This window comes from Ailuropoda melanoleuca, chromosome 19 (genome assembly GCF_002007445.2).
Source record: "Ailuropoda melanoleuca isolate Jingjing chromosome 19, ASM200744v2, whole genome shotgun sequence".
NCBI lineage: Eukaryota > Metazoa > Chordata > Mammalia > Carnivora > Ursidae > Ailuropoda > Ailuropoda melanoleuca.
Genome location: NC_048236.1, coordinates 13,910,615 through 13,937,155, shown reverse-complemented (window position 1 = coordinate 13,937,155; position 26,541 = coordinate 13,910,615). Strand labels below are relative to the sequence as shown.

The 26,541-nt window shown below is 38.9% G+C and overlaps 1 protein-coding gene across 24 annotated transcripts in view; it reads left to right on the top strand.

Annotated features, from left to right (window-relative positions):
• DST (dystonin) overlaps positions 1–26,541 on the top strand; it is a 472,609-nt gene that overhangs the window by 367,315 nt on the left and 78,753 nt on the right. For 23 of the 24 annotated variants that reach the window (XM_034648017.1, XM_034648015.1, XM_034648006.1 and 20 more), the window contains 8 exons: positions 737–893; positions 1,810–1,936; positions 3,991–4,053; positions 4,997–5,238; positions 6,199–6,328; positions 8,981–9,180; positions 10,614–11,109; positions 12,173–13,644. In XM_034648017.1, the coding sequence (XP_034503908.1) occupies positions 737–893; positions 1,810–1,936; positions 3,991–4,053; positions 4,997–5,238; positions 6,199–6,328; positions 8,981–9,180; positions 10,614–11,109; positions 12,173–13,644 (2,887 nt within the window). The remainder of the gene's footprint in view (positions 1–736; positions 894–1,809; positions 1,937–3,990; positions 4,054–4,996; positions 5,239–6,198; positions 6,329–8,980; positions 9,181–10,613; positions 11,110–12,172; positions 13,645–26,541) is intronic. The other variant, XM_034648008.1, reaches the window with a different exon arrangement.

Below are 26,541 nucleotides of genomic sequence, written 5' to 3'. Positions count from 1 at the left end.
CCCTTCCATGCCAGTATTCCGCACATGTGCACATGCCATCCACATGCCACCCACATACCAAATGGAACTGTCCTCACAGCTGTTCATGTGCTGGGCATGTGCCCTCCCTCCATGGTGCTTAGTATACAGAAAGATCCATATAGTTCACTGTAGAGCTTTCAGAGTATCTGTCGGGGAGGCAGTCATTAACATTCTTCAGTCACTAGGTCTCACCTCGTGTTCAGAGAGTTCAATCTACTTACTCTCTGAAGCACCTGGTTTATCCATCCACTAAAGTGACTGTAGTGTCGTGTAGAAACCACTAGGTGGCGGCATGTTTTCCTCAGATCAGTGATTTGTAACTAAGTCCCTGCTGGTTCTGTGCCTGCTGGTATTAAGCACCATATAAAGTGGACAGATCAAAGCTTGCTGAATCTAAATAATGTTAAAACTATTTATATAGCCTTCGAGTTGATGTACCATTATAGAGTGCCATTACCATATGGGTTACGGATTTCTTCACTGCTCCTATCTTTGCTATGGAGTGTGCCTGAGGAAGAAAGTACTTATTTAGCTGATTTCACTTGGCACCTATGAGACCTTTCCTCCTTTTATCCAGGGTTAGAGTGTACATGGGGGAAGGTTTTTTTCCCTTTAATTGTAGGCCTGATACAGGAATAATTTATTTACTAGTAATTATTCCTTTGGAGTATTTTCTTTCTGTGGCTTAAATTATTGAATAATTTTTGTTATCTAGAAAAGAAGCTATATCTTCTTGTCAAGAACAGATGGATGCTTTCCAAGTCCTTGTTAAGTCATTGAAGTCATGGATAAAAGAAACAACGGAACGAGTTCCCATTGTGCAGCCTTCTTTTGGTGCAGAGGATTTAGGAAAATCTTTGGAAGAAACTAAGGTGAATTTCTCCTTTGCCCGTGTGAGTAATGAGAGGTTAAAAGACTGTTAGTGCTTTACTTTCATCCAGTATCACGTAAGTTAGATCCCCATTTATCTTCAGTATATTTTGGTGATATTTGGAAATCATGACATGGCTGTAATCTTTTTGAGGAAGAAAACAAATTTTGAGTTAATTTGATTCTTAAAAGAGATGTATTAGTGAGTTGCTGACTGTTCCAGTACCCAAGTTTTCTCCCCCACCAAATGTCAACTTACTTGCAGTGATTTTTTTAATATAATTTCTCATAACGTTATGTAAAAGATTCTGCTCTTCAACTGAGCCTTTAACTCTAGCTCAGCTGTATCACTGGAACCAGTATTTGAAGGTAGAAGTTATTTTAATCTCTAGGACAGATACTGTACAAGTCTTTCGACATCTGATTCGAATCATAAAACTTATGACCAGTTATGGCGATTTTCCCACTCCAAGTTAGTGGAGATGTATGTTAAAAATTCATTGAAATTTTGATGATTAAAACTCACTGTTAAATAGAATTCTGAATTCCCCCCCCCTTTTTTTTTTAAATCGTTTCTAGTACATTTCTTCTTGTAGCTTGGTTGGTACCGAGTACAGTTTTCAGACTGACAGTTGACAGTTACTTTGGAACCCATGGCAGCTAGAAAGAGCCTGACATCCACTGTGGCTAGGAGCAGAATGTAGGATGGACCATATCCCACTTCTCACCTCTAACAGTGTTAACAGTCACCTGGGCTGTTGGAACACCTAGGCATGGTGCCTTTTTTTCTATCCACTCCCCCACGAATCAGGACCCACAGTCATCATTGCTTTAAGATATGTTTAAGAAATTGAATTATAATGTGTAACTTTGAAAATATTATGAAGATTGAAAAATATCGTGTTTTTATATCGCAAGAAATTACAAGAAAAGTGGAGTTTAAAAACACCAGAGATTCAGAAAGTAAACAACAGTGGGATCTCACTGTGTAACCTAATCAGCGCTGTGACTACCCCCGCGAAGGCAATAGCAGCAGTGAAATCAGGTATGTGCTTTGTTTGCATCCATGGCAGACCCCTAAGAACAGGTCCACCCATGTAACTTCTGTTTCCCTTAGTTTTTAAATTAATGTGTAAACAACCTCAGAAATACAAGGGGAGAGTGACAAGAAAGATGGCTCTGTACATGCCCTAAAAATATGTTCCATGCATGGAACAGTATCTGTACTAGTCAAATTTCAAATCCCTCATATGGCTCACTTTCGTAGAGCCTACAGTTAAAATGTAGCCAAATTAATATGTAAGAATAAGGAGCATTATATTGGGGAAGAGGAAAGATCAGATTCCAGTTTGTTTTCTACCTTAATTTATGGAGATAACTCAAATTCTACCGAAATATTTGATACATGAGCCCGGTCTCCTGGGAAAGGAGAGGTGAGGGAAGGAAGCAGCTCTTTTCTATAGAGTGGATCTCTCTATTTTTAAAAATCCCCATCTACCTTATTTTCTACACTGTTCCCAAAGAAAACGATTATATAATGTGTTAGCCAGCATATCTAAATTGTAGTCATGATTGAGCCACTCAACAGAGGTGGAGAGTCACGTATAAGTAATGATTGTAAAATTAATTTAAGTTGTGGATATGGTTTTAAGTTTAAAACATATTTATATTGTTAATATCAGGGTTTTGTTTTTTTTTTTAAATCCAAGAATAGATGGAGGCAGATCTCGTATCTTTATTCTAAGAGTCTCTGAGTACCCTCTGTGGTTTTTCTGCTCCCCCCAGCCCCCCCAGCTGCCCCTATTGTGAGACTGATGTTCCAGCTGGGCCTCTTGCAACCATTTATTCCGCTCTATTAACCCCATTTCAGAGCGTACTCATATTATATATGGCGTGATGATCTCTCCTTTCTTTTCTAATCAGATTTCCTGAAATGTCAAGTGTTTTGTTTTTTTTTTAAGAAAAGGAATTCTATTGTGTTTTTAGTTCTTCAGGTCCACTTTATATTTGCAATAAGTAAGAAGTTTTGTTTTGTTTTGTTTTTCCTACTCTTGATAACTACCAAGCACAGTAGGAAACAGTCTGGATTCAGGATATTTTCACTTTCGACTGAAATGCCAATGTATGTGATTTTTTTTTTTAAGAGACAAAATTTAGATTAAGATTCAGATATTTAAATATTCCTGTCTTAAACTTGTTCCCGTGTGGCTAGTTTTGGGAAATGTCTTTGTGTTTTATAGATAGGTAGCCAATGCATACTTGCCTGAGAAAGTCTAATTTAGAGTTTTTTAATACTCCGCTTATGAAAAAGGAACCAAGGCTAGATGTTTATATAATTAAAAAGGAGTACTAATTACTACTTACTTGAGTAGTTCCTATTTGTGAGGCAATCAGTTAACGGTCTTTAATACCCATAGTGGCCTCACAAGTTAGATATTATCCCCACCAGTGTGGTGGGGTGGTGATTAATTTGTCCACTCAGCTAGTAATTAGTGGGGCTGGGATTTAAATTCAGGTGAGTCATACACCAAAGCCCAGGCATTCCTAGCCACTGTGCTCTTCTCTCTCTGTGTTGACATAATGTGGGTTTTAGTAATAGGGTTTGTTTGTTTTACTTTTAACTTTTCATGTCTCTGTACCTCATTCTGCTTCCATTAAACCCGTAATAACCCTGTGGAACTGTCCCAGACAATTTTCAAGTCCTTCAGTGAGGGTTTGTCTGTCAGTCATTTACGCTTCAGGCAGCACACACAGCAAGCAACTTTTGAGCTTCAAGGACTTTATTACTAAAAATAGCAATAAAGCAATTTTATCATAAAATTGTTTTTTAATTAATACTTGATGAATATATATAATCTAAACTTATTAAACTCTAAGGTGATCATGTTACTATGAAGAATGAATTTTATATAGTGGAAAGGATCTGTAAATTTTGGACCTTCGTTTGATTTAGAAATTGAATCAATATTTTATATTTTCAAGTAGAAATAATATTTTTAAATGATTTCCACTTATGGGGTTTGATGTAATGCCATCTGCTATTAATGTGTAGAAATACTGTAGAAACCTGTGACTACTTCAGTGTTAATATTTTTGCAGGTGGAGTAATATTAAATGGTGAAGGAACAGCCACAGATACTCAAGATATTTTGTCAAATAAAGGTGAATAGTAACTTAAGTTCTTACTGATTACAGTAACTTTGGTTTTGGTTTTTTCTTTTTTGAGAGAAAATTAGAAGTGAACAGTAGTTATATTGAAATGTCAATCTTGAGTTGATAATGTTTATTTTTTTAAAAATAAATTTATTTTTAAAAATCCCCATCTACCTTATTTTCTACACTGTTCCCAAAGAAAACAATTATATAATGTGTTAGCCAGCATATCTAAATTGTAGTCATGATTGAGCCACTCAACAGAGATGGAGAAGAAAAGGAACCAAGGCTAGATGTTTAGGGAGGGGACAGAGGGAGAGGGAGAGAATCTCAGGCAGAGTCTACACCGAGCATGGAGCCCGTCTCGGGGTTTGACCCCATGGCCCCGAGATCATGAGCTGAGCTGAAATCAAGAGTCAGACACTTAACTGACCCAGGAGCCCCTAAAATGAAATTATTTAATATCATAGTCATTTCTTCATAAATATGTTTATCACACATTCCATGCAATTTTGTTCATCTCAAGTTAGTGAAATCTGGTAGTTTGGTTTGGTATTTGGTTACATTTCCTTCTTTTTGGTCAAGTAATTTAAGATATTTTGTCACTTGGAATAACATTCTTTGAGCTATTTTCTTGAGTTTGATTCCTAAGGAATGAATACATAGCATTTCACGGTTTTGGTTTTCCATTCCATTGAAAATATCTTTTGCACTTTGCTTGTATTATGCAGTGTACCAAAATCATTGGTTATTAAAAATAAGATAGTTCTAAAAATTCTCTTAGAATTTTTAATCCTTTAGTTCTAAAAATTCTGTGACTTTTATCATAGTAGGCTTCATATGGACAGAATAGAAGGGAATATCATGTAAAGCAGACGTTTATTTTTAGAGCTTTGCTCTAAACATCGTAAAAATGTGTCCGTCTGATTTTATTCTACTTTTTTACTTCTAGGATTAACATCTATTAAGAAGGATATGACTGACATAAGCCATGGCTATGAAGATCTTGGCCTTTTACTTAAGGACAAAATAGCTGAGCTGAATACCAAACTGTCCAAATTGCAAAAGGCTCAGGAAGAATCCAGTGCAATGATGCAGTGGCTCCAGAGGATGAACAAGACTGCGGCCAAGTGGCACCAGGCACCGACACCTACAGATACCGAAGCCGTGAAGACTCAGGTGGAGCAGAATAAGGTATGTTCTGTGGATCCATTTACCGAAGACCTGAACAGATGAGCGTCCAGATGTGAGGCCTGGTGGTCAGGACCCGTGTTCTCTTTTCCAGCTCTGTAACCTTCAGCACATTATTTGCCCGTTTTGTTTAATGTGCCTTTCTGTAGAAAGTGATGATAACAGTCAACCTGTTTTACACACACATACATGATAAAGATGAGTGAACTGTTGGGGTAAGCGCCTTTGCCACCCTTATTTATTTTCCTAAAGATTTTATTTTTAAATACTCTCTACACTCAACGTGCGGCTCAAACCCACAGCCCTGAGTTCAAGAGTCACATGCTCCACTGACTGAGCCAGCCAGGTGCCCCAACTTTGCCACCTTTAAATCAGATTAAATCTGAGATTTTAACCAGTCAACTATTGGAAAAGATTTATTTAGGTGTATTGGGGATTTGTTCTGTCCAACATAAAATAGGGTAGCTCACACTTTCCCTTTCTTTAATAGATGGCATTTCTTTCTTCAACTGTCAGGATTGGGGAAATGACTTTACATTGTGACAACGATGGCAGAAATGTCTATCTATATTTGAATTCTATAACATGTTTTCGAGAAAAGTGTTGATTCACTAGTAGATTCTCAGACCGGGCAGCCTTTATCAAGACTGATTCTTTTATCAGTTACATAGTATTGATGTCATCTTCCTTTTTTCCAAAAGAATTTGTTTGAGAATAATAGGAAATTCTTCCTAGCTACTGAGGCCGAGAGTCATTTTTCTCCCTGGCTGTAGTGTTCCTCTTTGGGATTCCTTTATCAGATGGTTGAAGACTGCTTGAGAAGAGGAAAGGAGAATAATTAACTGCTGGATTTTGGTCCCTCACCCACTTCAGCACTCCACAGTGGATATTTTCATCTACTATCATTGTGTTTTTGGCTTCTGATGTTGACATACTGTAACAGAGTTTTTCCCCCTTGTTTAGTCGTTTGAGGCAGAACTGAAGCAAAATGTAAACAAAGTGCAGGAGTTGAAAGACAAATTGACAGAGCTGTTGGAGGAGAACCCAGACACTCCTGAGGCCCCCAAATGGAAACAGATGTTGACAGAAATTGGTATGTCATGTCACTTATCCCAGAGTCTGTGAATAGAAAGAAGCACAATCATTTTTTAGTCAGTCTTTATCAGAAAAAATGTATCCACCAGCCTCAGTTATTTTTGAATCTGCTTTAATGTTTCATGTTTAAGATGTTTGCATACTTAAAAGTGTCGTTTCAAATTATATTGTGCTGGGACTGGGCATATCTTGTATTTTTCTTGCTAAACACCGTAACTAAATTTATTTTTATGAAGAGGGTAGATAGTAGTGAATAAAATGCTGTGTGTCGAGTACTATGTTTTCATAATTTTTTACTTGATATTTGGNATTTTTTTTTTTTTTTTTTTTTTTTTTTGTCTGGAAAAGGTAAGTTCCCTTCTCCTCCCTGGAGTTGCTTCTGGGACTCATTTGGCCCCTGCTTTATGTTCTTCTCTTCCTGTCAGCGTTAAAAAGCAGTTCCCCACAGAAGTCTGGTGGTTTCCATTCTTCATCCAGAGTTATCCTCCCATCTCCATCCTGTCCCTATATAAACTATTTCTCATAAACACAGAATTTTCTTCACGAATCCTTTCAGCTTATCACCCCTTCTCATCATTATAATGATACGGGAAATGTGTGTAAGACAATGGTACTTAATTTCCCTAATTCATAGTATTGTTTGGAGAATTCAATGAGTTAATGTGGGTACAGCTCAGACAGACTGTACCTGGCACATAGTAAGTGCTGCGTGTTTACTATGATTATAATAAGAGTTACTTTACTTTCAATTGTTCCATTATGTTGAGCTAAATATTGTCCTTCCATTAGAGTCAGATATGCTCTGATAAATTTACAAATTGGTAAATACGTTATAGTTTGAGTTATCATAAGGAACCTTAATATTCAAAGGTATAGTTATTCCAACCATAGACTCCTGTTGCATTATAATTAATTTGTCCCTAATTCAGTGGCTTTCACCTGGGATAATCAGAATTACTTGGGACAGTATTATCAGGGTATTTTAGAGTAGGGATGAGAATGGGGAATGTGTATTTCAAAAAAAGCTTCCTGTTAAGATTTTGATATTTCTCCCTCTTCATTCATTATTTGAATTGCATTATTTTATTGTTAGATTGTGTTTGACTAGAACATGCTGTAGAGAATGATGTCATTAGGTAATGTTTCAGGGATTGGATTCTATTAAAAGCAGCCATTTACTGTATTGTGCTAGATGAAAAAAATCTGTCAGATCAACTAATCACGCCCATCAGTGATTGTGTATTGAGTGACCAATATATTCAAATGCTGGTCAATAACTCTTGGCTTCAGGGAGCATGCTGCCTTAAGGGTGGAAACAGCAGGAAAGGCTTCCTAGCAGAGGCATAAGGTCTCGTGGAATTGTGACGGAAGGATAGAGCTGGGATATATGGAGAGGAAGTAGAGCGTGTTAGGTAAGGACTGGTGTAAGCAGAAGCCTGTTTGGATGATAATGGTAAGATCAACAGGACTAGATTAGATTAGAGGTTTCATCTCAGGGTGCAGACCTTCTAATATTACTAGACTAGGGCCAGTTTTGTGGGAGGCCTTGAAGTGAGGTGGAAGTCTTCATATTTTATCATCTAGGTGGTGAGAAGTTATTGAAGGATATGAGCACAGAAGCGACATATTTAAGTAATTGTTTTAGGGAAATTATTTTAGAACCAAATGGGTTGCAGCTGAGAAACACTAATTACAAGGAAACCAGTGAGAAGACTAGTAGTGTAGCACTATAGTTCTTAAAGGTGTGCTCCGGGGAGCAACAGCATCCTTATCACCTGGGAACTTTCTAGAAATGCAAAATTTCAGGCCCCACTTCAGATCTATTGAATCAGAAAGGGGATGGGGCCCAGCAACCTGTGTTAATCCCTCTGGGTGATTCTAATGCAGCTGAAGTTTGAGAACCACTAGTCTATCCAAAACGTGTTGAGGATCAAAATGGAGTTAGGGCACTAGGAATATAAAGGATAGGTTTAAGGTTTTATGATCAAGAAGACAGGAGTTAAGAGAGTCATGAAAGAACGTTCTGAATTATTGCACCTCAGTGATATGGAAGAGAGAATAGCCTTTCAAAGAAATCTAAAAATCAGAAAAATCCACCAGTTTTGATAGGAATAAAAAGTTGTTGTTTTTTAATGTTTTTAGGGTTGGTGAGATTTCCTAGTGTAACTTTCAAGCAGCTGGTTGTTATTGTGTGTGATTTGAACCAGAGAATGGGCATAGATATGCAAATGTGAGTCATTTGCCCAGCACTGATCATTGAAGATTTGCTCTTAAAAGAAAGGGTTAATGTTCCTTGTTCTAGTAGGTCAGTTATAGTTGAACAAACAGACTCCAAAGGACTTCTAGAAGAAATGAGGGCTCTCTGGATCCTGTTCGCCTTAAGGAATATTCCATATTCTACATTATCTGCTAAGGTCAGATTAAAATTTAGTTTTCAGTTGACACACAGCTCCAGGACCATAACATCTGTATCATCAAATGCAATTAACTCTAGGATTAGGCTTTAATCAACTGTGTAAGAATAGTTACAAAGATGGAATGATAGCCATTATGTATCATTTTGAGTCATATCCTCCGTTCTTCACACAGAGAGTGATGTTAAATGTATAAAAACCAAACACCAGTTTCATCTTTTATCTTTTTCTTTTAGATTCTAAGTGGCAAGAACTCAATCAGTTAACAGTTGATAGACAACAAAAACTGGAAGAATCCTCTAATAATCTAACCCAGTTCCAGACTGTAGAAGCTCAGTTAAAACAGTGGCTTGTGGAAAAAGAGCTGATGATCAGTGTTCTTGGGCCCTTGTCAATTGACCCAAATATGCTAAACACACAGAGGCAGCAGGTGCAGGTGAGTGTTACCTGACTTAACAAGACAAATGTTTTCATTATAAATACATTAGCTTTGGACAGTATGTGCTTAAACTGCCTTGAAGTGTATTTGTAATGCTTCAGATGCCCATAAGACACTGTCCTGAGGTTAGTGGGGAACCCCCAGAGCACCAAAGCCAGGAGGCATCCCAGAATAGTCTCCTGAGCCCATGAGTGGGTCGAGTCCCTTGATCATTTCAGTCATCTTGTGGTTTGTGCAGACCCTTAAAAAGGGCTTTCTTTGAAATATTAATGTGATTGTATAACTAATAACATTTTTATGAGAAGCTGGTATGTGCTTTCTGTTGTTTAGAAATTACTCCTTTGAGGTTTTATTCATTTTGATTGTGGTAGAAGATAATGAAACGTGTAAAACTCATGCAATACACTCCTGAGGGGTGGAGAGACAGAATAAAAAGAGGAGAAAAAATAAGAGAAACAGAGGGAACCTTGAACCACAGTGGGTTAGACTAGTCTAATTATAAAGCGGATGAATCCACAAGAAGAAAAAAAAATCCCTGAAATGTAAGTCAGAGGTAGTAGAAATGTGGCTCCAGCTGGGCTTCCTTTCATCTGAGTATGGTATCCGGGCAGCGTGGCCGGTCCTGTACTTTGAAAATACGAATCAGTCTTGGTCGTGGAGAGTCAACATGTCCTAGCTCATGTATGTTCTTACTCTGAAGAGAATGAAAACAAAAGATGTAAATAAATATCTGGGGAGAAATAATTGCCCCTGGTCTTGGGAGTCTCCCTGAGATAGATAAAATGTTGTACTAACAAAGGGAAATTTCTGGATCACTCATTGTATAATGAGACTCGTTGCTGAGCCTGCACATTCTGAGCAACATGATTTATTGGCTCAGATTTTTATAATAGAGACTATAAATGTTAATAAACCTCATATCTTAAAAAAGCCCTTGTAAAATAATGCCCCATGAGTTAATGTATTCTAACAGTGCCATGGCTGTGTGCGTTTCCTTTGATATAAAATGCTATAGAGCATTTAAAATATCCTGCAAAGAGAAAACTGCAAGTGGGAAAATACAGCTTTGGTGTTTGTGTGATATGAACTTGTCCAGTAGAAGTGCTTCCCTTCGTATGTGAAAATTTGTGTGTCATTTGTAGTTCATTCTGCCCAGACCTCCGTATTTACTCTCTGCTTTTTTCTCTTTGTGGGATGTTATTTTAGACAAAATGTTATCTCTGCGAAGCACCATTGCTCTTTGGATTAATTTAAGATCATTGTCCTGCCCTTGAAGTAAAAACTAGGACGACAGGAACTAAAAAAACAAAAGTAAAAGCTAGATAGATAAATACCATTTCTGTCTGTCTAGAAAGTTAAAGCTCCGTTTTCCATAATTAATCATCCAATAACCTGGGTGTTTATCTACCCTTGTTACCTCTTCACCTTAGATTCTGCTCCAAGAATTTGACACTCGGAAGCCTCAGTATGAACAGCTAACAGCAGCTGGCCGGGGCATTTTGAGCAGACCTGGTGAACACCCTTCTTTCCACGGGATCGTGAAAGAGCAACTGGCGGCTGTGACCCAAAAGTGGGACAGCCTCACAGGACAATTGAGCGACAGATGCGACTGGATCGACCAAGCCATTGTTAAAAGCACACAGTATCAAAGCCTGCTGCGAAGCCTTTCTGATAAACTGAGTGACTTGGATAATAAAATCAGCAGCAGTGTGGCTGTGAGCACACACCCTGAGGCTATGAACCAGCAGTTGGAAGCGGCCCAAAAAATGAAGCAGGAACTAGGGCAGGAAATGAAGCAGATAAAAGTGGCCCAGGCCCTCTGTGAGGATTTGTCAGCACTGGTGAAGGAAGAGTACTTGAAAGCAGAACTTAGTAGGCAACTGGAAGGCATCTTAAAATCATTTAGGGATGTTGAACAAAAAGCAGGTTTGTCTATCTTCTTTGAATACATGTATTTCCTGGAAACGGAGATCATGCCGTGCCTCTTTCCAGGCTGTTGCCCAGAATCTGGGACCCTGGAGGGAATCTGCCCTCCTTGAGAGTGCAGAGGAAGGAGGGGCTGCTCCCCTGAGCTCAGAGAGTGGTTCTGTGTTCATGAGCAGATGAAGCGGTGGGGGTCACGCCGCACAAATAATGGGCAAAAGTCCACTTAACCATTGAAACGCCGGGTATTTCAAACTGGTCTTTAAAAGATGTCTGTTAATGTTTTTGCTGAGTGACAGTTTCATTGCACCAGAGAAACAGGTGAATACAGTTATTAAAAACGCATCACGTCCTTTTCTCACCTGCAGTTACACTGCTCCATTCTGTCACGAAAAGCTTTTCTAGAGAAATGTGTGAAAGAGAAGCATTGGGCACTAGGTTCTTCTCTTGCCTGCTGTGGCCCTGATTCGGTGACAGATGTGCCCATGGGGGTCCGAGGCAGCAGGCGTGAGTTCCTGCACGTGAGGCCAGCCTGCCAAGGAGAGCACATTTGGCTGCTGTTTGTTCTGTTTGAAAAGTAATGCTGAGTGCCTTGCAACTAGTAAATACTCAGTTTATATATTTTTTAATTGATTGGATTTGTTTATTGATCATAACAACCATTTCAGACCTACTCCTTTATTTTGACGGGATATTGATAATATTAGCTATGATGATGATGATGATTACTATTATGACCACTGGTATGTGACATGCATTAAGCTAAGAACATTACATGTACTGTCATTTAATTGCCCTGACAGCTTCTATTAATTTTGCCAATTTACACTTGGGGAGATGAGACTCAGAGGTTTAATCATCCATCCAGGGTCTAGCAGCTCTTGTGAGGCTGAGCCAGAACTCGAACCCATGCAGTTCCTCTGTGCTGCTGCGTGGGGCCTTTATGATATGTAAAAACCACACAATGGACAAGTCATTTCCTTTTTAGACAGTTCTGTCCATTTATTTGGTGTAAACTAGATTACATTTTGGTGTAAAATAAACATGTCTGTGATTTCATTTTTAGAGAAGCACGTTCAGCACCTTCAGGCAGCCTGTGCGAGCTCTCACCAATTTCAGCAAATGTCCCAAGATTTTCAGGTTTGGCTGGATACAAAGAAAGAAGAGCAAAACAGTTCCCCCCCAATATCAGCGAAACTCGATGTCTTAGAGTCATTAATTAAAGACCAGAAAGACTTCAGTAAAACTCTGTCTGCTCAATCTAGTATTTATGAAAAAACCATTGCAGAAGGTGAAAATCTCTTATTAAAAACACAAGGGTCTGAGAAGGCAGCCTTACAGTCACAACTTAACACAATTAAAACCAATTGGGATGGATTTAATAAGCAGGTGAAAGAACGAGAAGACAAGGTCAAAGATTCACTGGAAAAAGCTCTGAAGTATAAAGAGCATGTAGAGACTCTCCGGCCATGGATAGACAAATGTCAGAATAACCTGGAGGAAATAAAACTTTGCTTGGATCCTGCTGAAACAGAGAATGCTATGGCCAAGTTAAAGTCTCTACAGAAGGAAATGAACCAACACTTGGGGATGGTAGAACTGCTTAACAACGCAGCCAACAGCTTGCTCAGTGTCTGTGAGATAGATAAAGAAGTTGTTACAGATGAGAATAAATCACTGATCCAGAAGGTAGACATGGTCACTGAACAGCTTCACAGTAAGAAACTCTGTCTGGAGAACATGGCCCAAAAGTTTAAAGAATTTCAAGAAGTTTCCAAAGAAGCTAAAAGGCAGCTTCAGTGTACAAAGGAACAGCTGGATGTCTATGACTCCTTAGGACCCCAGGCCTACAGTAACAAGTACCTGACTGTGTTGCAGACCCAGCAGAAGGCACTTCAGACCGTGAAGCATCAGGTAGATTTGGTCAAAGGACTTGCCCAGGACCTCGTGGTAGAAGCCTCAGACTCAAAGGGAACCTCTGATATTTTATTACAAGCAGAAACCTTAGCTCAAGAGCATAGTGCACTGAACCAGCAGGTTGATGAAAGGTGTTCATTCTTGGAAACCAAGCTTCAGGGCATTGGGCATTTCCAGAATACCATCCGAGAGATGTTTTCTCAGTTTGCAGAGTTCGATGATGAACTGGATAGCATGGCCCCAGTGGGGAGAGATGTAGAAACATTGCAAAAGCAGAAGGAGGCTATTAAAGCCTTTCTGAAGAAACTAGAAGCCCTCATAGCCAGCAACGACAATGCTAATAAAACCTGCAAGATGATGCTGGCCATGGAAGAGACCTCGCCTGATCTCGTTGGAATCAAAAGGGACTTGGAAGCTTTAAGCAAACAATGCAACAAGCTACTGGACCGAGCCCAAGCACGAGAAGAGCAGGTTGAAGGGACAATTGGACGTCTTGAAGAATTCTACAGCAAACTGAAGGATTTTTCTACTCTGCTTCAGAAGGCGGAAGAACATGAAGAGTCTCAAGGCCCTGTCGGTATGGAAACAGAGACGATTAACCAACAGCTTGACGTGTTCAAGGTAGGGGATTCTTCATTTTTACTGTTTATTAAAAAATGTTTAAAGAAAATATTTATTTCATATTTTTATTGTTTTTATTAGAAAAATAACTTTTTATTAAAATAAATTTATAACTGGTACAAAAGGAAATTGCCTATTTTGTAGAACCTTCTAATAAGGCATGCAGTGTTTGAGCCTGAATGAGCACATTTGGGGGTGATATCCAGGCATGTGGAGATTTGCAAGCCTCCTGGGGATTCGGGCCCTCAGAGGGTAAGACATGAGATAATATCAAGAGGTCAAAGAGTGCTTGAAAAGTTTTGGGCGAGCCTGAAACTAACATTGTAGGATCTGTTTCTGATGTCATTCACAACTGACATCTGGAGTGAGCAGAGTCATGTTTTAAACTCTGCTGCAGGGTCTAGTCTATCACATAAAAAGCTTGTTCTCCTCTTGTTTGTTTCCCAGCATTTTGTTTAAGTGGTGAATTATAGTCTTTTCCTCCTCTTTCCCTTTTTATAGTCTTCTTATCCTTCTTAATTTAATTTCTTTTGTAAACTTTTTCTTCCAGAAGTTCATATTTTAAAGGCAGAATGGAGTTCCGTGTCGTAATCCTGGTTTTATAAAACACAGATCTTGGGCTCATGCTCCAGAGGGTTAGGAATAAAATATTTTTGATTGGACTACAAGTTCCTCAGTGCCAGAAATGTCACTTGATAGCATGGAGTGAGGCTTAATAAATGGAACATTAGATAAAAATGGTGGGCCACATTCATTGTCACTGGATTTGATCTCATTCATGATAGTGAGGGCAGAAGTTGCATCTCCACAATGGACAAATACAGGTTTGACCCTGCACAGAGGGGGTCCTAAATATCCGGAATTTGCTGCATGGGGCCAATATGAATCTTTGGGGTTGGCATGGGTCTTGTTCTATTCACGAGGTATGTTTTACTTTGCGGTAGAGACCGATATGACAGTAAGTCCCCACCATTTGCTTATAAAGGATAAAATAAGACCAAGTAAAAGTAGCATTTGCAAAACTAGAAATTGTTTCCCATGAGAAATGAATATGAATCAGATGTGCTCTCAAATTCTAGGCTGTTATATTTGACGTAGTGTTTTCTTTGCTCATCTTTAATAACATTATTTAGGTGACTGGGTTTTGAAAAATAACTTCTTTTTCTTATTACTATTCCAGTTATTTGTTTATAAAATGCCTTTAAGGCCCAGTTCCTTCAGAGCTTAAAAATCTGTGATTCTGTATAGGTACTGATTTTTGAAGGTGAAGGAAGTCTTAACCTTAAAGAGTAAAACTGCCAGTTATTTTACCAGTAAAAGATAGGTCTATTCGAGAATTACAGCATGGGACCGTCAAGCTAGGGCAAAGCCATAGGCAAGTCTGGAGAACAAAGGAGAGGAACATTCTTTGATAGAGGAAAGCTGGAAGTTGGGGAGGCTGTTATAAACAAAAAGTCCATGGGAATACACTGGGATTTGAAAGGATAGTGGCTTCTCACTGGCTGAGTTGTGACCGTCTCTCATCGGCTGGACTGTTGTGGGGGTTCGGGAGGAGGAAGCAAGCCTCTCTTCTTCCTTCCGTCTGCGCAGCAATGAAGTGGTTAGTCTCCACGCACAAGCTCAGTCTCTTCCTGTTGGATTTGCAATTGAGGACTGAGTGTCAGGGCGTGAGAGCTCCCCCTGCTGAACTTCCCAGCCCCATTTTAGGGAGGTTTCCCTTCATTAATTTTCACAAAGACTACCATACTGTTCACTTTACTTCCTTAATTAGCCTGTCAAACTTTCCTGTTTCTGGTTTGCAAATTGAGGTTTCACACAAGAGAATTAGAAAAACAAAGTTCTGTGGCAGTGGCTGCCTCAGAGACTTGGGGAGAGCTTGACAGAGTGAGTCTCTGGAGTTTTCTGGAGAACCCTGACAAAATTTGAATGCTTAAATGACAGTAATCCAGTCACCTTCTTCCTAGTGAAACTGAAGCATGTTCAGTGCCTCTGTGAAACATTATCATTTCTCTGGATTTTCTGTGAATTTGTGTAGAAAAAAAAATCTACTTCAAGTACTTGTAAGAAAATGGGCCAAGGTAATAATATTGGTGTTGCTGCTCGTAGAGGCCTCCCTCTTTGTGTTCCCAGTCAAGAGTACAGTGAAAAATGTGGCTCTCTATATGGAGAGTTCTTTTGAAAGTAAGAAAAAGCTAGGTAGGAGGAGTGCTCTCACCGTTGCATTGAAAGTGTTTTGCAAACTGAAAAGCACTAAAGCATCATTACCATTAATGATTACAGAGGTTGTTTTATTTGATTGTGAAGAGAAATAAAGTGGTCATTTCTTCTAAAATAAACCACTTAGCACGCTGCGTTGTCTCTGATTACTTTGGAAGGAGTTGATTGATTTTAATGAAATTTAGTAATAAAAAACATCTTGACATAACTTCAGAGTCTTGAGACTCAGTGACTAAAATAAAAGTTTTCAAGCGGACAGATCGTCTGCATTTAATATATTCCAGGACCAGAGGGAAAAAAATAACAAGAATGTTATTATGGTAAATAAAGATGGTAGCCTACACAATCACTAATTCTTTTTATTTGTGTGTGTGTGTGTATGTTCTAAAAAAAGCAATTACAACAATTAATATTTATTGAGGGCTTACTATGTGTCAAACATTTCTCTAAGCTCTGTCTTTAATCCTGTTAACAGTCCTGAGATGTGGATGCTATTATTATCCCCATCTTAGTGTGAGGAAGCTGAGAGCCAGGGGTTAGGTGACTTGCCCAAGGTCGCACAGGTAGTAAGTGTCACAGCTTGGATGTTTTGGTGGAAATAATACAGTGTTTTGTGTCAACTTGATTCATCATGATGCACATCTGGTATTTCCTGGGAAATTCTAAAACATCTCTGCTGTAGCCAAATTTGGGTGGCCTAAGTAATATCCGTTGTTAATTTCACTCCGAAAACTAGCGATACCCACTTAATGTAAGTGTCCCATAAGACTGGCTGCTATGAGATGAACGTGTGTGTAGATGCTGTAATGCCCATGCTGATGGTGTGGACTACCACCACTTCTGCTGCCGACCTAGAACCAAACATGTCATTGTCTAAGTGATTACATCTTTCTTGATTCAAGTGGCAGATCAATTTGTGTACAACTTGGATCTTAATTTGGTTTTTGTTGGACAGGTTTTTGTTGAACATTAGTTTTAACATAATGTTTTACGAAGATTTAAAAAAATTTTTTAAGTAGAATAATCTGTATTGAGTGAAAAACTAATAGTCTGCTAAAAATAGCTATTTTTATAATCTCTAAAAATAAAACAGAAGGAGTACTGAAGTACTGGGTCTATTTTTATTATAGACTTTGAAATGTAATCCAGTTTGACATTATTCTATCAGGTAGCTTTAGTTTAACCTAATATCAGGGATAGAATCTTATAACAATTTTTCATAATATAAAATTTAGAGTAGGACTGAAACTTAGTAGCTGTTACCCAGTTACTCAGTAGGGGGTGCCTTATATTCACTGGGAAGGTAATGGATTATTTAAATTAGGTGAGTCAGATTTATCGGCTTCCTTTTTTTTTTTTCCCTAAACCTAAAAAATAGCAGTTAATATCCTTGAAAGTTCAAAATTAATTCATGTTTAAGATACCAACCCAAATATAATGATTAAAAACAAATGCTGTTCTGGGGCGCCTGGGTGGCACAGCGGTTAAGCGTCTGCCTTCGGCTCAGGGCGTGATCCCGGCGTTGTGGGATCGAGTCCCACATCAGGCTCTTCCGCCATGAGCCTGCTTCTTCCTCTCCCGCTCCCCCTGCTTGTGTTCCCTCTCTCCCTGGCTGTCTTTATCTCTGTCGAATAAATAAATAAAATCTTTAAAAAAACAAAAAGCAAAAAACAAATGCTGTTCTGAACCAAAGGTCTTGATTCTACTGTGAAAGCTATTCCAAGTTTTTGAAAATAGATTGGTTATTACCTTTTGTGTTAGCTTAAAGTTTTTAAATTATTTGATTGTATGAGTTCTATTTACCGTATGTTTTCTGACTTCTAAATATTAGTCACTGGACTAAAATGTCTGACACGTGAGGTGTTTTCTATCACTCTTGATAATTTAAAGTATCATTTTTCTACTTGTCTATATTACATTAAATTCTATGCACATCGTCATAAATTCCTAGGCAGAAAAAAAAAAATTCCCTTTGGTGTTCCCCCATCCTTACCCCCTGCTAAAGATTACTAGCTTAAGATTATCTTCAAATCTAAACTACATTATTAAGTAATATTAATATTTCCGCATTTTTGTTTATCAAAGACACATGTAACCGGCTCTATACAAGGAACATGTCCCGGCAGTTCCTGTGATGCCATCAACAGCCAGTCAGATCTTCTGATCATCACGAAGTAATCACTATCACCATATTGAATTGATTTAATTTCAGTGAAGATGAAAGAAACTTGATGTTTTAATGACCATACACAGTCACATCCTAGCTAAATATATACCCTTCCCACCTCTATCTAGGCCATGGTAAAAAGGCTTACCTCAGAACCTGCTTACTGTTTATTTCTGGCCACTCTGTTGCTGCCCCAAATTATAATTCAGTTTGTCCCCGCACATAACATATCACCAGTACAAAGCCTCTCTAAACTGATTTCTTTTTATTTTCAAAATTGAAATAGAATTACATAGGGCAGAAAATGTTTAAGCCAAACCAAAACCATAGACAAAGACCAGAACACCTGCCTCATCACTGTGATGTGTGTTTTCTCGTCCAGGTGAAGGCATTGTTTAACCCAGGTGTTTTCATTTGAATGGCGGGTGAGCTAAAACGCCAGGTATCAGGAGGCTGCGGAAACCAAGGCGTTGGAGCCCTATTTGTAAATAGTATTGCTGAAATAAATCACTTTCCAAATACCTTCCTAAGATATTTATGAAATGATCCTAAAATAACCTCTGTGATGTCACCGTATTTTTAAAGATAAAACTGAACTGTTAAAAGAATGCTTTCACATAGTAGGTTTTAAGTGTGCCCATATTGTTATATAGAGGCCCGTGGCAAATTGTTCCCCATTTTTGTTGAGAAGAGGAGGAAATTAAATAAAGCTGCTGTAGAAGACGTTTTTCTTACGGAAAAAAATTCTTACTTGACCGGATTTCTGTTAATGTGACTATATTAGCAAGGAAGTTGCACTGTATCTCCCTCTGGTATTTTTAAAAATGAAAATATTGTCACCGTAGAAACCACAGCCTGATGCATGGGCCTTATGGGAAGGTCGCATCATTTAATCAGCTGGCATCAATGTGGCATTTAAGATTTCAGGAAGAAAGAATATCATACATGCTGGGCAAGAGAGAAGTCCCACCCAAGCAGAGACCACCATACCAAGCTACAAAGAGCTGGAGCTGGTCTGCTGTGTGGGATCAGTAATACCTCCTATTCTCACTCCCAAAAACTGGCAGAACATGGGTGCCCTCTTTGCTACATCACACACAAGGACCCATCACCCTGAAAGGGCCATCTGAAGGGGACTTGGCAAGGTGGGTTCTCTTTCTGCTTCTGCTAAGTCATGCTGTCACTCTTTATGCTGCATGGTCCTCTCTTCTATTGCTTTATTTAAGAGGAATTAAAGTAGGTTGTTCTGAGGGCAGTTTTAGCCAGAGATTATATATGGGGGGGAGGATTTTTTTTTTCTTTTCTTTCTCTCTCTCATTCTTTTTTTTTTTTTTTTTGGTTTTGTTGTTAATGGGATAAAACTATATCACCATTTTAAAGGGATCCCCCCAAAGTGCCAAACTATAGCATCTACTGTCATTATCATAGACCACCCTTAGATAAAAGGTGATCTACATAATTTATTAATGTGGAAAGTTGCTTAAAGGTGTGGGTGTGTGTGTGTGTGAGAGAGAGAGAATTTGTTTTGTGGTTATGAAATTATACACTGGTTCCTTGTTAAGAAAATTTGACCTGTAAATTATTTTAAATTGTTGCCTAGGTCTGTAATCATTCGTTAAATAATATCTCAGAGAGGTAAATGCTGTGATTGTAAAGTTAACTGCAAAGATTTTGGAGCTGTCCAGAGACCAGGATACCCTGAGAAAATGTCTGTGCTCACATAGCCTGTTGCTCACTTACCTTTAATTGCCTTAATTTCAAGACTACTTTCTTTTAGTAGTGTTTTAGTATGAAAAGTGTTTTCAGGTTTTGTTTGGTTTTTTGTTGTCTGAAGGCACTGAATGGGATCATTGACAGATACATTGGTTTTTGCTTGCTGGATCGCTTAAAAAAAAAAAAACTTCTAGAAGTTATGTATGCACATATGCATATATTTCAATTAGCAATGTTATATATAGAATCACTTTCTGTTACACAGAGTATTTTTTATCCACTGCCATCTGAAAACCATATTGAAGATAGAGGAAAAATAGTATTGTAGTAACTTACAGGAAAAATACAAGTGCCTGTTAAAACTATTAACCTAACATTCACATCAAGAAAAATTCCCATCAAGATCAGACAGTAAGTCTGTTAAGTGTTTCTGAAGTTGTTTGCTTTTGTGGTGGGGTCTCATTTTGAATATAAACTATTTCTATTAAAATAAATAGCTATTGCATATTCATCTGTTAAATATCCTCGAAAATCCTTTAGTTATTAATGTGAAGATGTTTATTAGTTTGAAAACTAAAAACATGGGATTCTTTCAGTTTTCATTATCTAATGGTGTATCTGTTTTAAAAGAAACAGAAATTGTTGCTCCGAAGGCTTATTTTTGTATCACAGCAAAAAACAAAACAAAACAAAAACAAACAAAACAAAACAAAAACCCAACAAACCGTAGCTCTTGTTTGGCTTCTGATCCAGGTTTCAGTAGCTAGCTGTTGGGTCAGGAAAATACTTTGTCAGTTTTCATGGATAATATTGTATTTATTCACACCTTCTCCACTTATTGCACATTAAATTTCTTAATATTACCAATCTCTCAGCCCCCAAAACTCCCTGTTTCAGTTGATGAAATTAGCCTTTAGCTTTTCTATGAGATGGAGTGTTGCACTTAGTGGTAAGATTTTTCAAGAACTTTATTCTTCAATGACTTAATTTCACTTTAGAAATAGAGAATGAGAAAGTGGTACTATTTTGCTATTATGCAGTTAGAATTTGTGTACTTTTCCAAAATCATCTTCCTTTAGAAGATACTTTAAAGAATATCTAGTAGGCAGCTAAAGTAAGTAAAGTCACATTTTGGGAACATTTAACATGATTTCTGTATGTATGAAATAATAGTGTTGACTATTTTCCAGAAACTCATTTTATTCATTGTGTATTTCTAATGAAAATGTGAGAGGTCCAGATAGAATGATTAATACTTAACAGTTGAATATATCTTAATTTTATTAACATTGGAGAGTATAACATTTAAAGTAGCTGTATAAATCAAATTTGGGAGGGGAAAGATAAAACAGTCTTGTTTTGCTCTAAATGTAAGAGTTCTTTAGTTATCCAGATACACATTTGGAGTGTGGTTTTTTTTTTTTTTTTGAGGGTGGGAGGGGCAGAGGGAGAGGGAGAGAGAGAATCTTAAACAGGCTCCACGTCCAGCATGGAGTCAGACACTGGGCTCAATCTCACAACTCTGAGACCATGACCTGAACTGAAATCAAGGGTTGTATGCTTAACTGACTGAGCCACCCAGGCACCCCTGGAATGTGATTTTATATGTATACGTACATATATACACACACACACGTGTGTGTTTTTATAATTGTCATAAATACCAATATAATGTTAATAGTTCAAATTTTAACTTGAATCAGAATTATTAGGATTATCATTTGTAGAATTAGTTGAAATTAGTTTAATAAAATAAGAATCCAGTTATTTAAAAAATGGCATATACTTAAGCATAATCACCGGAGGGCATTTTTCCATAACACTCCTTACTTCCAAACTGTATTATACCCATTTTCTTATCCATATTCTCCACTGTACTGTCAGTTCTATGGGGACTGTGGTGCTGAATCTCTGTGCACCAGTGTTTTGCCAGTGCTTACTGTGGTGTTTGGTAGATGGTACTTTTTTGATGAATGCTTGAATTTATGAGTGAATTATATATCTAGTTTAAAAATGTAATTTTAAAAATATACTGTCCACCTCAAATGTGAAAGTTACACATTGCCCTTCTTAGCTTTACATAAAGCCAAAATAATACTGTGATAATGATTCAGAGTTAGAGTTTAAGGTGAATTAGGGCCGCTCTTATGAAAAATTCTGTGAGCATCTCAGGATGTTTAGGGAAAGGTACTCATCCACATTTCATGGAAGCTTGAATATTAATATTGCCATGAATAAGTAGCTTTCCAGTCTTACATATCAGGATAGGGGCAGTTGGGAGTAAAACCGTTGGTCTCATAATTCTCAGTCTAGTGCCCAGTCTACTGTTCAAACATGGTAACTGTGTGCACTTTTTTCTTTTTCTTATTATTAGTGCCTCACAATAGCCTCTTTGTTCAAGTACCATAGGATCAAAGGGCTTGTTGAAATATTTCACTACTTGACTATGAAAAATGGGCATTGATACTGCGATATTGATAGGTGCTTTAATACATATTTCTCTTTATAGATGGCTATATATGTATATATTTTTTCTTTTCCCAACTTAATGATGGCCACATACTGAATTGCACCAAATAATTGTTGAACGGCTGTTATTACCTACAGAGTTCTGTTAGAGATGGGTTTTGTTTTTTTTTTTGAGATTCAGTTCTTAAATTTAGAAAAATAATTTTGGAATAATGTTGTCTCATTAAAAGCACAAAAGTTCCCTGCCACATCTTTTCTGTAAAATTACTAGGGAATGTATGTAAGGTTATTTATTTATTTATTTTTTTAACTAGAACTCCCTTCTTCGGGTCAACACAGTTTTATTTATGTTCAAATGATTATTTTGTGACATTGAGAAAAAACCATCTGCCTTTATTTGTAACTCTATCTGCTACTCTGGATAGTGTTGCTTATTTTGTAAAATAAAGAATGGATAGATATTATTTATTTAAATAAAACTATTAATTTTTCCCCACAAAGGTTAAGGTTTACCTTGCTGAATTTATTTTGAAACAGTGTTTTTAAAGAGTGTTCAGTAGATAACAGTCTGCGGATGTGATTTTGTTTATTAAATATCCAGAGTCACTGGCTGCCCTTGATCTTTGCCTGGGCCTTGCATTGAGCTCCAGGGGCCTGTGTGGTTATTAGTAACTACTGATATTCATGTCAGCAGTGCTCAGGGCTGTGCCCACAGAATAATTTACTCTGGAGAACAGACTTGAACTTGGGCTTTAAAAGGAATGACTCAACACTGGACTCAAAGTGATCCGCACTTTGCATGGCAAATGCTACTGAAACGGAGTCTGCAACTGCCGCGCGTGAGGTGTGGTTTGAGGGTGTGGTTTCCACAGAAGGCTAGGGACCTGTGTGGCCCTTTCCCCCGCCATTTAATATTCAAATGAGCACGCTGACGGGCGTTCACCAAAGCCTTGCTTCAGGGAGTCCCTGGTGTCAGGTTCTGCCCCTGCAAGCCCTTCGGACCCCTGCCCATTTTGAACTACGTAGTTGGTGGGATTTCACGGATCTCCGAAGCCGAGCCGCCCTTCTCCCCAGTTCCAGGACTGGGTCTGATGTGCGCTGATGTCACCACCAAGCTGTTGTACTGCAGCCTCCCGGCCTCTAGGTACCTCCCCCTGAAACAGCTCGCCGGCTCCCGAGAGGAGGCCAGGAGTCCGAGAAAAAGATGACTGCGAAGTTAAGTCGCGGGAGGGCGTAGCAGCGAAGTGATCGAGCTGCCCGCCCTGAGCGCAGCGCCGCGAAGGGAGCGAGCGGCTGTTGCTCGACGAGAGAGGGCGTTGCTGGAAGCGCCCTGGTTCGGGAGGATGCCTGCCGGGGACCGCGCTGCCCCGAGGAGCTGGGCACAGCGCAGGACGTCCCTGCTGGAGTTCCTTTTCTGCCTCCCCCGCCGGCGGCCACTGCCTCTCTCCAGCTGTAGCTAAAATGAAAGCCAAACCGCGGCCACAGTTGGTCAGTTTCAAAGGCTAGAGTAGTCTCGGTTTTCAGCTGAATGTGAATTGCGCTGCTTGTGCCTTAGAGGAAACCCGGAGCTCCTTCTTTGCTGCAGTTTCCTCAGGTGGAATAAGCCTTAAAGAAGATCAGATAAGACTCTTTGGAAATGGCTTTTTTTTTTTTAAAGGGGAGTTTATAGTACACCGTGCTTTCTGTTTACTTTAAACGGTTGCTGGATCGTCCTGGCTTGCCTGTCCAAAAGTCTATTTTTTTTTCCTTTGGGTAGCCTCGAAGAAGCTTAATATGGGAAGAAAAACTGCCTTTTGAATCAAGATTATTTATAGCTACACCCAAAAAAAGTAAAAGAAGATTTTAACTTTCTTAACAGCATTAGACAACTTATTTTTCTCTGAAGATTTGGTTTGTGCCTTGATCTGAACAAGACATGGTCCCTGTGTTTGTCTTTTAAGTTTCTGAAGCATGGTTTATTTATAAAGGAGATGGAGTTTTGCAAGCTGTCCTTAAGTGGATTACGGTTAAACAGAGTTCTGCCAATATTAACATTCAGCCTGTTAAAAATGCTTGCTCATTTGGAAATTTTAACCTGGACATCTCAGATGCAAAATTAGACTAAAAAGGGACATGGACTGACAATGGAATGTTTTGATTGTTCGAGCCACTGTTAAGTGTGTGTTTGTTTTGTTTGTTTTCTGTGTTTTGGAGTGCGTGATAGGGAACTTCGGGGACTGGGGAAGGGGGAGGCAGGAGATTTCTGTTCTGTGTTCTTGATGCACTTTATTTTTTAGAACCCTTTTAAAAACAACCAGGTGAAAGGATAGTTGCATTTAGAGTGATGCACTGATGTTGACTGTAAACACCTCATAGATCACGACCTCTATTATTTGAGCATATGTCTTATGCTGAGGACACTTTACAGCCCTGGTCAGAAGTGTACTTCTTTGAAAGATGCTTTACCTTATTTCTTATTTTCTGTGTCAAGAGCTGCAATATTTGTCTTAACTCTCTACAAAATGGGGAAGCCCCTCAGCAGACCAGACTGTTTACGTCAGAATCCCCCATGTGTAGGGAAAGGTGAAGAAGAGGACCTAAATATCGAGGACTGTTACGTCCCACAGCGGTCCATCTATGACACCGTTAGACTAAATGAACAGATAGACTCTGGTTCAAAGGGCAGCCTGTCTTCCAGGCATTTTACAGATCGGACTTTACCCTACAGTCACAGAACACTGGATGTCAGTTCTTTATGCTCTAACGGTGCCCTTGCTTCTTCCAGTGTTTTTGAGCTGAGAGGTCGTGAAGCTAACAAACTAGATGAAAAGATGATCTTTGATGCGCTCAAACTAAATAGCGATATCATTCGAACCACAGGATTACCCAAAGCCAAATCCCACGCAGAAAAGAAAGAACATAGACGGTCATGGCGAATGTTTGTCCCAGCCAATTTTATGGATTATGCAAACAAAAGCGAAAGCTCTTTTGTTGAACCTACGGATATGTCAGATGCCGTTACCAAGGCCAGCAAGTGCAGATGGGGCACTAATTCTCTCACGTCGGAGGAGGAGGACTCTGGGTTATGTAGCCCTCCAGCAGAGAAGGAGGAAAAACAGGGCATTTTAACTGGAGACCAGTCACGAATTAGAAGCTTGTCTTCTGCCGAAGATATTCATATAGCAGAGCACTACGGACCGTTCTTTTCTGTGTATTCCATTAGTGAACAGAAAATCCCATTGCTTTCGTGTAGAAGTGCCCACCCTGATGAAAATTTCAGGATGATTTCACATGATGTTTCTCCACCAGAGGAAACAAAATGTGTAAGTGGTCAAAGGGAAATCCCTGGTGAAGATTGCTGCTTGCAGAATGATTTGAAAGACAGCACTGTTAAGTGTGATCCCTTAATTACGCCAAGAGGTGGAGAAAACCAGTGCATTTCTAGCCCTGGAGACGAAGGGAAAACACACAGAACAGGAGGATCTCAAATCACAGCACAAAGTAGGGAACTGATGGAAGATTCTCTTGAGCCTCTGCATCTCTCTCTCACAGATCTGGAGGGAAACGATGCAGAGTGTGGTAGCCCAAGTTCAGTAAAAAATGTGACACTGTTGACACCCTGTGATCCAGAAGAATCCAACATAGCATCTAAAGAGGAAGTGGAGGCGCCCCTTGCTGCCCAGGAGATGGAGGTGGTCCATAGGAAGTATTCCCCGAAATTCACGCCAGTAAGAAGGCAAGCAGCTCCCCGAAAAGCAAGGGCCCAGGCAGGAATATTGGACCCAGTCTGTAATGGCTTTCAGTCAGTTCAGGTAATTAACGGGAATGTGAAACTGCAATGCCAGGAGTTTGTGGGTCTGTTGTAAAGTGGTCACTAGGGTTTTTAATAATGCTCAAATCCAGTCTTTTACCTTTGGGGGCTTGCCGAGTACCCTACAAGATGCCCGGTATTGATAAGTTGATCATTATAACAAATTAATTAGGGACCATTTTTTAGAAGACTGATTATTCCCAGCTGTTTGGAGTCCCGTTGATGGTGCAGGTGGTGGGTGGCTATTCCCCTGCATTTAGCATGCTTCCCTGTGAGATTGTGTTAACATCATCAGGCTTTTACACAAATTGTGGTTTAAGACACTGCCATTTAAGGGGAGTTATTTTGGGTTTATTAAGGTTGAACAGGCCCAGTCATGAAGGTACAAACACCCAGTATTACATTGTTGTGGCCTGCGAAGTTGTCTGCTGAAATTAAGGACATTTTAAACGTGCTAAAAATCTCTCAGTAGCTCTGAATGTGGAAGTAGAGAAGTTGTGCTGTGTTTTGCAGTCATTATAGCTCCTAACTTGTGAGCGGT